At 38.8% G+C, this 16,297-nt stretch overlaps 3 protein-coding genes and 1 long non-coding RNA gene across 6 annotated transcripts in view; all 4 read right to left on the bottom strand.

Annotated features, from left to right (window-relative positions):
- Window positions 1-16,297, bottom strand: part of LOC121755480 (40S ribosomal protein S9-2) — a 458,258-nt gene that overhangs the window by 64,390 nt on the left and 377,571 nt on the right. The window lies entirely within an intron of this gene.
- Window positions 297-5,034, bottom strand: LOC121755485. 2 transcript variants are annotated; one of them, XR_006040754.1, is made up of 4 exons: window positions 4,597-5,034; window positions 1,931-2,677; window positions 943-1,842; window positions 297-845 (listed from the first exon to the last, which is right to left on the bottom strand). It is a non-coding gene; the product is annotated as an uncharacterized LOC121755485 (long non-coding RNA). The 2 variants fall into 2 exon arrangements; XR_006040755.1 differs by having other exon boundaries at window positions 297-828.
- Window positions 10,634-12,354, bottom strand: LOC121755482. Of its 2 annotated transcripts, none has more exons than XM_042150779.1 (6): window positions 12,227-12,354; window positions 11,501-11,707; window positions 11,279-11,341; window positions 11,150-11,197; window positions 11,028-11,069; window positions 10,634-10,925 (listed from the first exon to the last, which is right to left on the bottom strand). In XM_042150779.1, exons 2-6 carry the CDS (start codon window positions 11,642-11,644, stop codon window positions 10,785-10,787), a joined length of 438 nt encoding a protein of 145 aa, XP_042006713.1. In that variant the 5' UTR covers window positions 11,645-11,707; window positions 12,227-12,354; the 3' UTR covers window positions 10,634-10,784. The 2 variants fall into 2 exon arrangements, with proteins under 2 accessions (XP_042006713.1, XP_042006711.1); XM_042150777.1 differs by having other exon boundaries at window positions 11,501-11,710; window positions 12,227-12,285.
- LOC121755481 (photosynthetic NDH subunit of lumenal location 2, chloroplastic-like) lies at window positions 14,911-15,858 on the bottom strand. Its single transcript, XM_042150776.1, has 2 exons — window positions 15,319-15,858; window positions 14,911-15,166 (listed from the first exon to the last, which is right to left on the bottom strand). The coding sequence occupies exons 1-2, from the start codon at window positions 15,760-15,762 to the stop codon at window positions 15,068-15,070; spliced, it is 543 nt and encodes a 180-aa protein (XP_042006710.1). The 5' UTR covers window positions 15,763-15,858; the 3' UTR covers window positions 14,911-15,067.

The raw sequence follows: 16,297 nt of genomic DNA, 5'->3' as shown, positions 1-16,297 counted from the left end.
ATTCCAAAATTAGAAATTGCATATTCTTGTGGGACGGACTAAAAAGGAAAGAGTGCATATTCTTGTGGGACAGAGGAAGTATCATTTACTGTTTTTACTACACATATCGTTTATGATACCCACTTTGTTTGCAAATATCATTAATGATACTCATGTTCGTTATGTTAATATCAATATTGGCACTCATTATTATAATACCATTACTTATGCCCCTGCAATCCATGGAAATTTCATATTCAACACCCTAAAATGATTGTGAAAAGAAGAACATATCAAACATGAAAGCCAAAAAAATATATGTAAAGGTTATCACCATAAAATATAGATTAATGTGCATATAACAAACGAAAGCTGGGTAGTAGATGCACACAACAAACCCAACAAAAATCATCATTAGTCTGCCATCACCACGGGGATACCATGTCCCAAAACAATAAAAAAACCACCTAAAATGCTAGGTTCCAATCGAAGTCCGTAAATTTCAAGACAAAAAAACCAGATTGTAAGTAATGTTCACAAAACGAAACACAACAGCACAAAAAAAATCCCATATTGACACCCACAAGTTTAATCGGCGTTTCTGCGACAGCCACACCTCTAAGCCCTCCTGGTGTTTCTTACTGGACGAGCTAGATCTGCCGCTTCCGATGTCCCCGAGCAGGCTGCCCTGTCTCTGCTGCTGGTGCTTAACCGACCGGAGCAGCCCGCGGTGCGGAAGTTGATCCACTTGAAGATGCCCCTCACCAGATTGCGGTTGGCTAGAAGTTGCTCCACTCCTTTGACTAGTCGGTGGTCGAGCATCGTTTTGACATGTTCTCCTATTGTGCCCTGTATCATCGTACCGGCTTCACGTGATCAAGGTGATGTGTTTTTCAACATTTAGAGGTTGCATGATAAGCTATGTAATGCAACAAACAAAATTATGGTAACTTAGTGTCGTACCTGATTTTGTTCTCTTCTAAGCCTACGTGGGCGGCCACGCTATCCTTTTGTGTTTGGGGATCCAGTTCAAAACCAACTTCCGACGATCTAGACCAATTTCCTTCCCATTGATAGGATACAAGACGTGCTTGTAGAGGGCGGACATGCGGATCCATGAGTAATATTCAAACACATAATCTGTGATGGAATCGCTGAGTTTCAAGATATATGCTGCTGCATGCACACATGGGATACCTCTGAGTTGCGAAAGCCTACACGTGCATGTCTTTGCTCACAAGTTCACCACAAATTGACCATAAGGGCCTGTTACTTGGTATTCAATCTCACCATTCCACAACGATCTCCATGAGGTCGACTCAGTGGCTACTTTATCAATAATCTCCTTTATCACAGAAGGTACCAGGAAATCGTAGTTCTTCACCCATTTATCTTTGATCTGTATGCGCTCCAGCTGTTGTGTTAGAATCTCCTCCAGCATGGTTATTATTGGCTTATCACGAGCAAGTACAATATTTGAGTTAAACGTCTTGCACTTGTCTGGGCCCAAGTTTTCCTTACCCTGATTGGCGGCTGATCTAATGATGTTCTTCGTTGCTGTAGCCAGGTTCTCCTCCTCAACTTGGGGTCCGCCCCCGCCCAAGTTATCATCTAGAGGTGCTGCACCGGCCAAGTTTTGCGAAGCTTGAACATCAACTCCGCCCACGTTCTCCTCGAACTATTGTCATGCTTCACCTTCAGCCAAGTTTTCAAGGTACTGCTCCCAGTTTTTTGCCAAGTTGTCAATGAACAAATACTCATGTGCTTCACCAAATTATTCAAAACGGGTCTTTACACTTCATTCTCGGTTCTCATGCCACTCCCTACTCCAATACCTGGTGCATCGGATGACACCTAAACATACTACACCACATAACGTAACAACATAGTCATTTGTACCCAATGTTAAACCCTAATCGAAGAAACATCAATTTTAGTACAATAATATTACCGCAATCAGTACATCATTACCAACGGCATGAACAGATGGAAGCCTGCTTGAGGCAGCCACATCACCATCAACAGCCACATCACCATCAACAGCCACATCATCATCAACAGCCTGTGGTTGTGGCTGTGCAGGTTCAAATGGAACCTCAGAAGTTTTCTCTACTTCATGCGCTGCCACACCATGCTACAAAAAAATACTTTCACTGTCCCACTCAAGATGTCCATATTTTCTTTTTAGTTTGTCTCACTTTCTATATTTGGAAAGAAATCTCTCTATCATATCTCCTCGTTAAAATCAATTACCTTCTTGAGTGGGACAAGGGTAATATCAAATTAAGTTACTACACTCGTCAACTATTACCAACTGTTAATTTCATAATGTCAAATCAGATACACACCTCATGACTAACTGTTTCAATCTGTGGCGGTTGGATGAGCATCAACTATTGGTTCTTGTGGGGTTTGCTCCTCAACTTGCACAGATGAATGTTTATCAACTATTGGTTCTTGTGAGGCTTGCTCCTCAACATCCATCAAATTTTTCATAACTTCTCTCTGTACCACTCTCATTCTTCATTGTTTACGTGCTTTAGCCAGACTGTACATCCACCTCATTAGCAACGACGTCACTCTGTACAGATGGAAGTCTGCTTGAGGCAGCCATAACATCGACATTTTGTGGTTGTGGCTGTGCAAGTTTAAATGGAACCTCAGAAGTTTTCTCTACTTCATGCTATGCCACACCATGCTACAAAAAAAATATCAAATGAAGTTAGTACACTGCTAATTTCATTTCATAATAATCCATCCGTTCCAAGGAAGATGACCCATTCCTTGGGCGGCATGGGGTTTTATGTAGTTTTATTGCGGCATGGGGTTTTATGTAGTTTTATTTTGTGTATTAAGTGGAGAGAATAAAACAAGAGAGAGATAAATGGATTTCTATTTTTAATAATGGGTCATCTTGGGCGAGACAAACTAAAAGGAAAGTGAGTCATCTTCAGTAGGACAAATGGAGTATTTATCAAATAAGATACCCGCCTCGACACCCACTGTTTCAGACCGCAAGGTTGACTGAACATCAACTACTGGTTCTTTTGGGGATAGCTCCCCAACTTGCATATAGAGGCGGACGCATGATTTTGATACTGGGGGGGGGGGGGGGGGGGGGGGGGGGGGGGGGGAGGTCCAAATTACTGCTCCTCGGTCTACAAGAAAATAGTTATATTTTTTTTATTACCGTCCGTCCACAAAAAATAGTCTCATATTTCCATTTTCATCCATCTAAAAAAAATAATCTCATATTTCCATTTCCGTTCGTCTACCAAAATGGAAAGCCACTCCTAAATTATCAATTCACTTTTTAAGTAATTGGGTACATAAATGAATTAGCTATGAAAAAATCCAAAAAATAAATTACCGAAATGGGGCTAAGAAGGAGTCAATCTCGAGTAGCTCAGGATCCAATTTGCTTACGTAACCAACTGAGCTAGTAAATGACTTTTGTTATCTATCATATGCATATAATATATACTAGTAATCGAAATTGTTGGGGGTCCCAAGGGACCCCCATGCTTAAACGTAGGTCCTCAGATGAAGGTTTATCAACTATTGGTGCTTGTGTTGCTTCGGGCTTTAAGGTTGGCTAATCACCTCTCACCTACTAAATGAAGAAGACGTAGCAGTCATAAATAAATTTCAGATTAGTACAAAAACAATAACACATGCAGTACCCATTTCAAGTACCTGTTCCACAGTTGCACTAAATTCATTCATCAAATATTTTTCTTTCCTACTTCCTCTACCTCTCTCTTTCTCCATTCTTCACGTGCTTTAGCCAGACTGCTCACCAAAGAGTTTTCAAACTCTACGTCCTACTCATAGCACTCAAGCAAAGGTATTCTGGGATTGACCGACTTTTGTTTTGACACAACTAGAGGGGGCTTGTCGATTTCCTCTATCACTGCACCCTTCGACTTAAGATTGTAATAATCCTTTGTATACGCCTATTGGTCCTTATGCTGTATGGCTCTCGCTTCGGCTGCGGTGATCTCCAAAACATAAGCATGCACAATTATCTCTAGTTTGTTCGCTTATTTTTTTAAATCTCTTCAAGTGTTCTTCATCAATAAGTGGTTCGAGAGGATGACCAACATCAATGCCATGACATGCATGATTGTGGGTGAGATAACAATAGTAGAACTCACAAATGTATTCTCTACGGTAACCTAATTTAAGCATTATGGATGACAAGTCCAGCAGTTTAAATTGTCGGATAGTACAATTATCCACGTAATTCAACAGACCCCCCTACATATTCTTTGCCAACAAATATACCCCATGGTGAATGGCCAAACTGAACCTATCAAGCATTCTAGCTGTGTGACAGTGCATGTAAAATACCATCAACAAACTGAAATCAACTAAACCCTAGAAATCAACTAAACCGTAGAAATCAACAATGTACCGTGAATTTAACTATGCTTCAAATCAACCATTTGCCATGAAATAACCATCATCATCTAAAATCATGCAAGAAATTAACAAACCTAAACCTAAACCTAGCAACAATATACTTACCAACTTCCCTAAACCCTAGGAATCGAATTCTACCTGATTAAATTTAAGATTACTGCAAAATCGAGTAATGCAACCAAAAAAACTCACTATATTCAAGCTTCGGGTAGAATATATATTCTGTCCACAGCCGCAGATGTCCCACGTCTCCTTATCTACGTCTATTATGTGTCGAGCTTCGTTGGAGGAGGGGGAGCCAAACTTAGAGCCAGAAGCTTCCTACTTTGAAGATGACGCCCGCCCTCTTTTTTTGGGGGGGCATTTCTCGCCATTTAACGTGAACATCACAACACCGTCTCCGTCACCGGCGGTCGATTTCTTCAGGGCGATCGATTTCTTCAGCCGTGAGAACCTTTGATGGAATGGAAGGGAGATGGAGATGGAGAGGGAGAGGGAGAGGGAGAGGGAGAGAGAATGAGAGTGAGAGTGAAAGATGAAACGACAAGATGTGGAGGCAATTTAAGTGAGAGAGTGATAGTGGAAGATGGAGAGGTGAAGTGGATGGAATTTGGGTGAGAGAGAGATGGAATTGATGAGGTGTCCACCTCTCATTCAAATACAACAAAACAAAACAAATGTTACTATGCATAAAATCAAATATAACAGAATTACCCCCACCTGCCTAATTTGTGCATTTATGCAAAAATCAGACACTTTTTATTTCCAAAATTATCTCCGCTTGCCTAATTTGTCCTTAAGGGGTAATTTAGGGTGAAATTTATGCGAGGTACTGAAATTGCGATTTATAGATACTAAAAACGATATAAAATAAATATCAAGTATCGTTTATGTGCAAAAGTGAAAGATCGGGTACTATTTATGTAGTCCACTCTAAAATAAATCATAATTTTATATCAAAACTGTGGTCAAATATGAATAAGCCTATGATAAAAAAATATATCATGAAGATAAAAAAAAGACCATAAAAATCTAGAATGTTAGCTGACATTAATAGGATATTAAAGGGTAAAATGATACTAGTTATACTCCCTCCATAATCATTCCATTTTTTTACTACTTCTGGTAATGTACATGAAATGCATCCTCCGCTAAGAACATTCATAATAAGGCGCCAATCGGACCATTGCAAGGAGACTGCAGATCGGCAATGATTGGTCCCTATTGCGCGACGAACAAACCGATGATCTCAATTTTTTTCATTTTTATTCCATCTCTACATGCATGCCTCATTGCTCTACATTTCATTCACACCTCTCTCTCAATTTTCTTTCTACTACAAATTTTCTCTCTCTAGCAAAAGAATGAATCCTGATAACGACGCCCCAAACACCGGCAGTCAGCATTCCCGGTTGGGTCCTAGTTCTAGTTCCCGAGAGGGAACCAATTCCCAGCGGCTACCCTCCCTTCCAAGTCGGCTATGCCAGTACCGGCAGACCGCTTAATTACTACACAAATTATGTCTGCTTTAAAAATGTTAAAAAATTGGGGTTGTATGCTTTTTGTTAGTTGTGAGATTTAGTAGGATCTCAAAATCCAAATGTTTCGTGTATAAATTAAACTACCAGTAATTAGATCCACTTCACAGTTGTATTGTATGAGAAATGCCTTTTTGTAAGTAATGGACTGTTAAATAATTGAGCACTAGTTGAGAAATATATTAAGTCAATGGTTTGAAGAAGGCAGTATGAAATTACATCCACCAAAAAAAAGGTGTTCATTGAATTATTATATCAAATTGAAGATTTTAGAGAAGTATTAATGATGCATACAAAGCATTCATTATACAATTGAAACTATGGAGTATACTTTTATTTTGGTTTGATCACATGTGCCAGTGCCCTGGATCCGTCAATGATCAGATCAAATCAAATTGAAGATTTTAGAAGTATTAAATTATACATTCAATGCATTCATTACAATTGAATTATATATATATTTTAAATTTAACCACAAGTACCACGAATTCGCCAATAATCATACCAAATTGAAGATTTTAGAAATATTAATTATACATTTAAAGCAATCAATATACAATTGAAACTATTTATATACATACTTTTTTGGATTGACTATAAGTGCCCCGAATTCGCTTTTGAAAGAATCTGAGTAATCCTGTTCGATCGAGTTAGTGGATTAAGACCGAAAATATCCGAACAAAGTGGTGGGATTTGAACTCGTGACATCAAGGTCACCAAAACTTCACGCTGCCAACTGCGCTACGACCCGTTGGTCGAAACTATTTATATTTTCATCAACTGGTTTAATCAAAACATATTATGGACTAAACTCGATATACCCTTTTACGTCGAATCAAAGCATTGTGAGCCTTTGATTTTATAGTACTGTCATTTATTTCTATTTCCGTCCATCCCTAAAAATTTGTCACATTTCACTTTTACCATTTTTATTAATGGGCCACATTCCACTAACTCATTCATACTCACATTTTATTATAAAACTAATACTTCATCCGTCCCACAAGAATATGCACTCTTTCCTTTTTAGTCCGTACCACAAGAATATGAACTTTCTAATTTTAAAAAATCTTTTATCTCTAATGAGGTGGGACCCATTCTCAACTAACAATACTTTAATTACTTTTTCTCTCTACCTCTCTCTTACTTTACTAATTTTGCATTAAGACTCGTACCAAACTCAAAGTGCATATTCTTTGGAGATGGATGAAGTATATAAAAATAGGACTCCTTATTCCACTAACTTTTTCAACTCACTTTCTATTAAATTTCATAAAGGTCGTGCCAGGTCAAATGGTGACGAATTATTATGATAGGGTAAGTATAACTTTTACATATGTACTTGAGGGGGTGCATTACCCTCCTTATCACCCCCTAGTATAAAACATAGGACTAATATAATCCCTTGGATCTATTAATCTAATGGCTATGATTAAAAGCATCGCCATACATTATTATACCATTTTCGTACATTAAAGGGAAATTTGGGTATATTACTGTTACATCATTTATATGGATTAGTACATTAACTTAATGTATACATTAATGTGTTTTAATGTATATGTCCCTTCTACGTAATGTAGATTATAATTTATTGAATGAGTGGCGAAAGTTATATCCATTCCCCAAGGGTTTTACAATCCATGAGGCTAGGATGTAGTACCGACTCAGTAACACAACGTTCACTAGGGTAATCTTGTGAATACTATACCCTAGCCCTATGGATAAGTTAACCCTAGGAGACTGGATCTAACTTCATCCGGTTAGTGAACGTTATGTTAATATGATGGTACTACACCCTAGCCCCATGGACTACTAAACTCTTGGTGAATGATGTTAACTTTCGGCCCTAAGGGAATTAATACGATGCTACATTACTGGATAAGTGATGTACGATATACCCATGATAATGTACACATTATCATGAGTATATCGTACATTAGCTTCCGACTCATGAATTTGTGGATGCTATATAGTATAGCTTCCATCCACAAAAGCATGAGTCGGATAATAATGTACGATATATTCATGATAATGTACGGTCCGTACATTATCATGGATATATCGTACATTATTATCCGACTCATGCTTTTGTGGATGGAAGCTATACTATATAGCATCTACAAATTCACAAAAGCATGAGTCGGATAATAATGTACGGTCTACCCTTGATAATGTACGGTAATGTACATTATCATGGGTATATCATACATTATTGAACGACGCATGCTTTTGTGGATGGAAGCTATACTATATAACATCTACAAATTCACAAAAGCATGAGTCGGATAATTACGATATACTCATGATAATGTACGGTAATGTACATTATCATGGATATTTCGTACATTACTGTCTGACTCATGCTTTTGTGGATGGAAGCTATACTATATAGCATCTACAAATTCACAAAAGCATGAGTAGGATAATAATGTACGATATATCCATCATAATGTGTATATTATTTAGTCACCTACGTATATTAATGTGTGAGACTCGTACATTAAAACACTATTTTCATACATTAACATCATGTACTAATAGAACATGATGTACAAATATAACTATATCTTGTAGCGAAGTCATGTACAATTGTGCTTTACCATTTTTACCCTTTTTGATTATTTTATTAATTTTTAAATTTTAAGTGACTTCCATATCAACCATCAAATCACACCTAATTAATGGATGAAATTAGTTTTCCTTTTTAACAGTTTTTATACATTAATCTGAATACATCCATATACTTGAGACCTCATTTGAGGCGATATAAATAAAAGTAGCCCAAATCCTTATAACACTTAGTTATTTCCTCTTAATTTCACGCAAAAGATTGAGTGTAAAATACAGATGTAGTAATCAAATGGAGCAGTATAAGTCTAAAAGATGGAATAACAAGTTTGTTGACAAATAGAAGTAACATTTTCTTATGCATCCTATATTTTCTTAAATATTAAGTTGTATTTAGCTAATCAATCAGCTTCTTAAAAATGTTGGTTTTGATAGTTATTTAATTTTTCTACCACCTATTGCGAAACTAAACTAAAATTCCATATATTATTGATGAACATGTAGCAAAATTAAAAAGTGGATGATAAATCATACTGCTATTATATCAACCTCATAAAAACCATCATTTTTCAATGCTCCAAACATCACAACCAAGAACGAAATAAAATAAAATAAAATAAAATAAAATAAAATAAAATAAAATAAAATTTGAATACGTGTGTGGACAGTGTAATTTTCCACTTAATCCACGGAGAAGTTTCTTGGAATCTTCGTATTAATTCATTAAACCATATAGTAATTTCTAGGAAATTTCATCAACAATTTCCATAACCTAACCATGTTCCTTACACTCCTCTAGCACTGCAACTCATTGTTTTATTCATTCACACACATACTTAAAATATTAATATAAGTCCATTTCATGTCGGCCTAAGTACTTCTTAATTGCTAACATATATTTCTAAATATAAATACTTGCTCAGTCCATTTTCGCACTGTCAAACCCAAAAAAATTTCTCGGAAATTTTGCTGAACCAAATCCAAAGTTTACACAATATTAAATATAGCATTAATGTCACGCCACACGACACTTCTTAAAAAGTGATGTCAACTACTTTGTATGTTTATAAATAACAACATTACTTGGTATCGTCATATCCCTAACAAATTTAACACACCCACCCCTTACAAGAAAAAAAATACTATCTCAATGGAGTTGAGACTCGCAAATATTTTTTCAAATTTGCTAGTGTTCGGATTCAAAATTTTCATCACTGACATCGAGGATTGTTTTTCAAGAATCCAATTTTTCCTCCATGATTTCCCAATTCTTTTATCAGGGAAATGGAATATTTTGTGGGGAAAAAACAGAGAAAAATCCAATCTTTCGGAGGCAGTCCACAGCTGCATAGAAATCTCTGAAAAAATCCCATTGGCAGAAATCAACTCGATTTTGAGTAGAGTTGGAATGGTGGGATTGGATGATTGTGAGAATAAGAGCAATCTAGGTGAAGAAGATTTAGTGGGGCTGTTTGAGGAGGAAGAGCCCAGTTTTGAGGAGATTAAGGAGACATTTAAGGTGTTTGATGTGGACGAGGATGGCTTTGTCGGCGCTGTAGATTTGCAGAGAGTTGTCCGAAGCTTAGGTTTGAAGGAACATTGCAGTGTGGATGAATGCAGGGAGATGATCAAACCGTTTGATCGAAATAGTGATGGATTCATTGATTTTCATGAATTTGTCACTTTCATGGAGAAATGTCTATGCTAGGATATCTACTCCTATTCTGTTTGATAATGCTATGTAACTACTGCTATTTTATTTCTAATCACTCTATAAATTAAAGTCATTATATATTACTATAGTAGTATTAAATTCCTAGATTATTAATATTACTATGAACATCATGTACTTAAATAAAAATATTACCTATTATTATATCACATGCTAACATAGACGAATACCATAACATGGTGACATGAATTTCCTTTCTTTTTTTTTCTAGGATTTGAATCAAATGAGTGTGTATAAGTTGCAATTAAAAATCATAAAAATATCGTATTTGTTAACTTCAAGAAAAACGCAATAGGTACTACCGTAATAAAATACAATTTGGGACAATTTTACTAAAATATTATTTGCGTGTAAATATATGAATTTTTTTAGCATTTTCTAATTTTCATTTAATTAAAATTTTTTAAATACTTCATTGTCCAAATTCCTCATGTTTTCACAACCACATTCCTCTGTTCTTTCCATCACTTATTTGTCACAAATTCGTCTTCAAACACCACAAAATGCATAAAAACATCGGTATCTTGAACTCGAAGATCTCATCCCTGCACATTCTCAGCTGCCTCTAAAGAAATGCCGCTGTTCACATCAGCATCGTCTTGTTGATCGATGCTGTCACCTTCAGCATCGTCTGCAGGGGCACAGGGCGACCTTGAACGCGCTTGGTGGTGAGGCGACGGCTTTAAAATTTGAACAAAATTCATATCAATATTCATACTGATGCAATCATAATACTAAATCAAGAGATGGTAAAAAAACACACTAAGGAGAGGATCGAATACCTGCAGTTTAGGTCGAAGAGCCTCGATTGGTCCTTTGCTCCTCTGCAGTAACATACAAGGCAAGATTGTGATATCTATGTTATATATATGTATCAAACATACTAGACAACAACACTACTTACTTTTCCCAAAGCCCAATCCGCGGAGTCAAAGAAAGCGCGTTCATGATCCTGTCAACACGTACCAGAATCAACATTCGAGGAGCGATATATTACCACAAACTCTTGAAGCAACGAAGGGGTGTGTGTTACCTTAGAGATCAACGGGGGCTTCTTCGCTGGCAAGCCACCATACTTCTTCTTGATGATCTCCTCCTACCAAAAGAGTGAGACAGTCATTGCCAAGAATCAAATTGAACTAAATCTAATCTACACAATGCCCAATTAAAGTCATCAAACCATAGCTCTAAACTACTCAATCAAGGCCATATATACCTAAGCTACACAAGAGAGAAAATTAGAACACAAGTATACCTCCTTTTGCTGTGAGGGCATTTGGTTTTCAACACACATATCGACATCTCTTGGTGCTTCTACAGGAAGATTCTCAGCCTCCTCACTTTCTTTAGGAGTAGTGTCCACAACATTTTTCTTCTCTTCATCATCTCTCTCGGCCATGTTTCTATCCTAGCCCGCCCTCGTAGCGCCTTCCCCTCCACACCCCACAAACAACTACACCTTCTGCTGGGAGAGGAATTAACACTATCAATACCAATTAAGAAACCAAAAATTGAACAATATTTCTATCACTAAAGTAACTCTACACAAATCACCCCATCTCAATAGCCTGTGTTCATCATCATCATCATCATCATCATCATCATCATCATCATCATAAATTAGTCATTAAATACCGTCTATTTCTTTAATTGGATTTAGTTATGGATGTAACAAAAATCCAATATTCCTCATATTCCAGTAAAAATGCAATCAAGAATCTTGAGGCCTGTTCCAACTCTACCAATTTTGTATTAAAATCATTCTTTGATCTCCATCAAGAAAAACAATAAAATCAGAAAATAAAAACAAAAAAAAAGGTTACTAATGATCAGCATACAAGAGAAGAATATGCTTCATATTACCAAAATAAAAGGGAAAAAATAGCTTCGATTAGTATAGAACTTGATCCATAGAAGTAATCAAGTGAAAAATCAAGAGAAGCATATAACTAAAGCGAAGAAATGATGTTGAGGAGCGTACCTGAAACTGGAAGTGCTGAAAAAAGTGTAGCTAATTTTTGCATGAAAAGAAAGATTGCGTTGGAGTTGAGTTGAAGCTCACATGGAATAAGGAATCATTTGGTAGTGGTTGTCTTGGGCATGGGCCCGTTTAACTTTTAAGGGTGGGACAGTTAGTCCGAGCCCGACAATTTAATTTAAGGGCATCAGCAGTGGGGCGCCCTAAGGCGCGCCACGTCATCAGTTTTATCCTCCTACCTCCCCACCTGCAGTGGGGCGCCCTGCCACATCATCATTTTTTTTAATATTTATAAAATCCATACGAATTTAAAAAAACTTAATAAATTAAAATACGAATTTCAAAAACTTCATTTCATTTAATAAAAATTAATACATTACAATGCGAATTAAAAAAACGCAAACTCAGCGACAGCGGTTACGAGCCCACACTTCTTCAATCATGTCGCTCATGAGTTGCGCATGATCCTGTTGGTTGCGCATTGAGGCCTGTCTATATAGAACCTCATTGAAGCCTAACGGTAACCCTCTATCGGGTGTCTCGGTCGACGTGTCGGACGAGCTAGATGCACGGTCATCTTCATTCCAATCGGAGATGCTTCCGCCTTCATTCTCGACTATCATGTTGTGCATGATTATGCACGCATATATGACATCGGCGATGACTTCCTTGTACCAGGAACGAGCCGGCCCTTTCACAATTGCCCACCGTGATTGGAGCACACCAAATGCCCGCTCGACATCCTTCCGCGCCGACTCCTGCTTTTGCGCAAATAAAACCCTCTTCTCACCAATTGGGCAGCTGATCATCTTTAGGAAAACTGGCCACCGAAGGTAGATGCCATCGGCCAAGTAGTACCACATATGGTATTGGCGTCTGTTGGCAGTGAACTCGATGGCCGGGCCGTTGCCGTTACATTGTTCGGTGAAGAGGGTGGACGAGTTGAGGACGTTAATGTCGTTGTTCGACCCGGCTACGCCGAAGTAAGCATGCCAGATCCAGAGTCGATGGTCAGCGACGGCTTCGAGGATCATCGTCGGGTGGCTGCCCTTGTATCCACTTGTGAATTGGCCTCTCCACGCCGTCGGACAATTCTTCCACTGCCAGTGTATACAGTCGATGCTCCCGAGCATCCCAGGAAACCCGTGCGCCGTCTCGTGCATCTGCATCAGACCCTGGCAATCAGTGGCAGTCGGCTTGCGCAAATATGTGTCGCCATAGGCCTCTACTATCCCCCGACAAAAGTGCTTCAGACACTCGCGGCCTGTAGAATCCCCGCAGTGGAGGTACTCGTCAAAAAGGTCCGCCGTGGTGCCGTATGCCAACTGACGAATAGCAGCCGTGCACTTTTGCAATGGTGTAAGGCCGGGTTTGCCGATGTCGTCCTCCCGAAATGTGAAGTATTCATCACGTGAAGACAATGTCCGAACAATGCTGAGAAAAAGGTACCGCGACATTCTAAACCGGCGGCGGAAAACAGTCGGGCCCCATCGTGGTTGATCGGCAAAATAGTCTTCAACCAGACGTTTGTAAGCTCCCGGGTGGTCGCGTCGGACATACGTCCTATGTCGAATAGGCCTATGGACTTGCTCAGCCGCCGCTGCCGCCACCTCCTCCTCGCGCTGCATTGCCGCATAGCATGCCGCCATGGCCTCTTCAACGGCTGCATCTAATGCTTCTGACGTCGAACTATCGGACTCAGACGAACTAGAACTATTGGTGTCATCGCCGAGATTCATTTTGGTTGGATGTTGAGAGAGAATATGTAAAGAGATAGTCGATATGTTCGTATGTACAAATGAATGAGAAACGAGATTTAAATAGAAAATAAAAAACGCGTGCCATCGTCCGCGACCATCGTCTGCGTAGCCCACAGTGGGGCGGACGATGGCGCGGCCGATGGCCTATCGTCCGCGGCCATCGTCCGCGTAGGCCGCAATGGGGCGCGACGATCGTCCGCGGCCTATGTCACGCACCCGCAATGGGGCGGACGATGGCGGGCGCGTACGATGCGCGCCATCGGGCGTGCCATCGTCCGCCCCATTGCGGATGGCCTAAGATGTACGAGTCCCGTGCCACCCCTTTGATTTCTTTAATAATACACTATAATTAGGAACACTAATGTTTCCTTCAAATAAAGAAACGGAAAGAATGATCTCGACGCTCTTGGACTTTTTTGTCTTGATTTTTTTTATTACAAATGGTATCCACCGACAGGTCAATGACTATTTCACACGTTGATTTATAGACATCTCAATGGGTAGGACAGTTGACCCAAAGATTTAAGTCTGCTCCATACCCTGATATAGGGATTTAAGACTCCTCCATGCCCAAGGTAGGGATCGATCCCCTAACCATTTCCACTTAACCACACCCCTTGGATTTTTTTGTCTTGATTTCTTTTTAGTTTGACAACAGGGGTACCGAACCCACCTTAGATTACTCGACCTGGTTTGTGGATTAAAATCGAAAGTCTCCTAATATAGCAGGATTTGAACCCGTAACCTTAAGGTTAATAGTAACATGGTTCCATGACTCTTTAATAATACACTTCAATTAGGAGCACTACTTTTTCATCAATGATCACGATTCACGAGGCTCTTGTAGTCCACACTCCACACACAATATATATAATCAGATTATATTGTAACTCCATTATCGTACATCGAACTTTTGTTGAAGAAATATCGACCGAAGTAGTATATGACTAGCCATAATCTGCTTATTAATCGTCGCAATTCGCACAATACAACTTAATTAAAGTTACAACTAAAAAAATCAAAACACAATTTTTTTTTCCAATTCTCGTATTCAATATACACAAATTAAGAAAATTACTAGTAATTATGCTAAAAATGCGACAAGGTCATCTATTGATTTCAATGTCTTCTCGTAGTATACATACGACTCATAAACCTTGGGCGTCCGAACGTAGTAATCAAACTGCATTTCCCAAAAACAAAACAAACCGTCAAAACGTTTGACTAATCCAAAATATGCACATCGATTAAGCCAACAAGGTGGCCAAATTGTGTTAAAAATGGGATCTGAATCAAATTAAGATATAAATCAATAATCTTAAATTTGAGACATACCTCAGCCATGTTATCCACCAACTCATTAGCCTTCTCGACATAAGACTTCCTCTGGATTTCGGGCACCATTTCCATGGCCGTGGGCATGTCTTTAGAGAGATACGATTGCTTAACTCGAATGTAGAAAATGACGTACCTCCACGACATGCTCTCGAGCATGCCGCGGAGGTCGTGGAGGCCCTCCGCCGTCTGGCGGATCCGGGCCACCGCGTCCTCAGGCGACAGCCCGGGCTCGAAGTACTTCTCCCAGAGAAAGGAGCGCGTGCCCCAGCTCTGGGCGATGGCGGCGAGGGGCTGGAGTTGCAGGGCCAGAGCCAATGATGTGGCGAATGTGGTGATGATTTTGCGCCGTGGGAGTGGCGGCGTGTCGTGGGCGGAGTGGATCGGTGGGCGGGCGGCGACGCGGCGGAGGAATGCGGCTGAGTTTGGGATGGTGGTGGCCATGGGGAGGAGGGGATTGGGTTGCCAATGGATTTGTGGATGATTTTTTGGCTCCAAAGATAGGCCTTTGCTTTGTTTTTGTTTTCTTCGTCGTATCTCGTATGTCAACAAATTATCTTTTTTTCTTTAATGGAGATAATGAAAACAACATTTCAGTGATTTACTGGCTCTATGTATTAAAAATTGAAATTATTTTTATTTTCATTCGTTTTTAAGAATAAAAATTTCCTAAATTTTCTATTTAGTAAGTAGATCTCATATCCATTAACACTATTTTTATTACACATTTTTCTCCTTTTCTGATTTCTTATTTATTTTAGAAATTTTGCTCTCTTATTTTATTAATTGTGCACTAAAATATGTGATTTCAAACAAAAATATTTGCCAAAGAAGGATGGAGTAATAAAATTTATACGGAGTATTAATTTGATTAAAGTTTACATTGAGATTGAATTATAGTAGTAGTGGAGTATATTTTTAGTAGTTTGTTATCCAAGTAAAAAAGAAATAAGTTAGCTGAGATATTGATATGTATAAG

This window comes from Salvia splendens, chromosome 11 (assembly GCF_004379255.2).
Source record: "Salvia splendens isolate huo1 chromosome 11, SspV2, whole genome shotgun sequence".
NCBI lineage: Eukaryota > Viridiplantae > Streptophyta > Magnoliopsida > Lamiales > Lamiaceae > Salvia > Salvia splendens.
The sequence above is the reverse complement of the archived record's forward strand: the minus strand, read 5'-3'. Positions and strand labels throughout refer to the sequence as shown.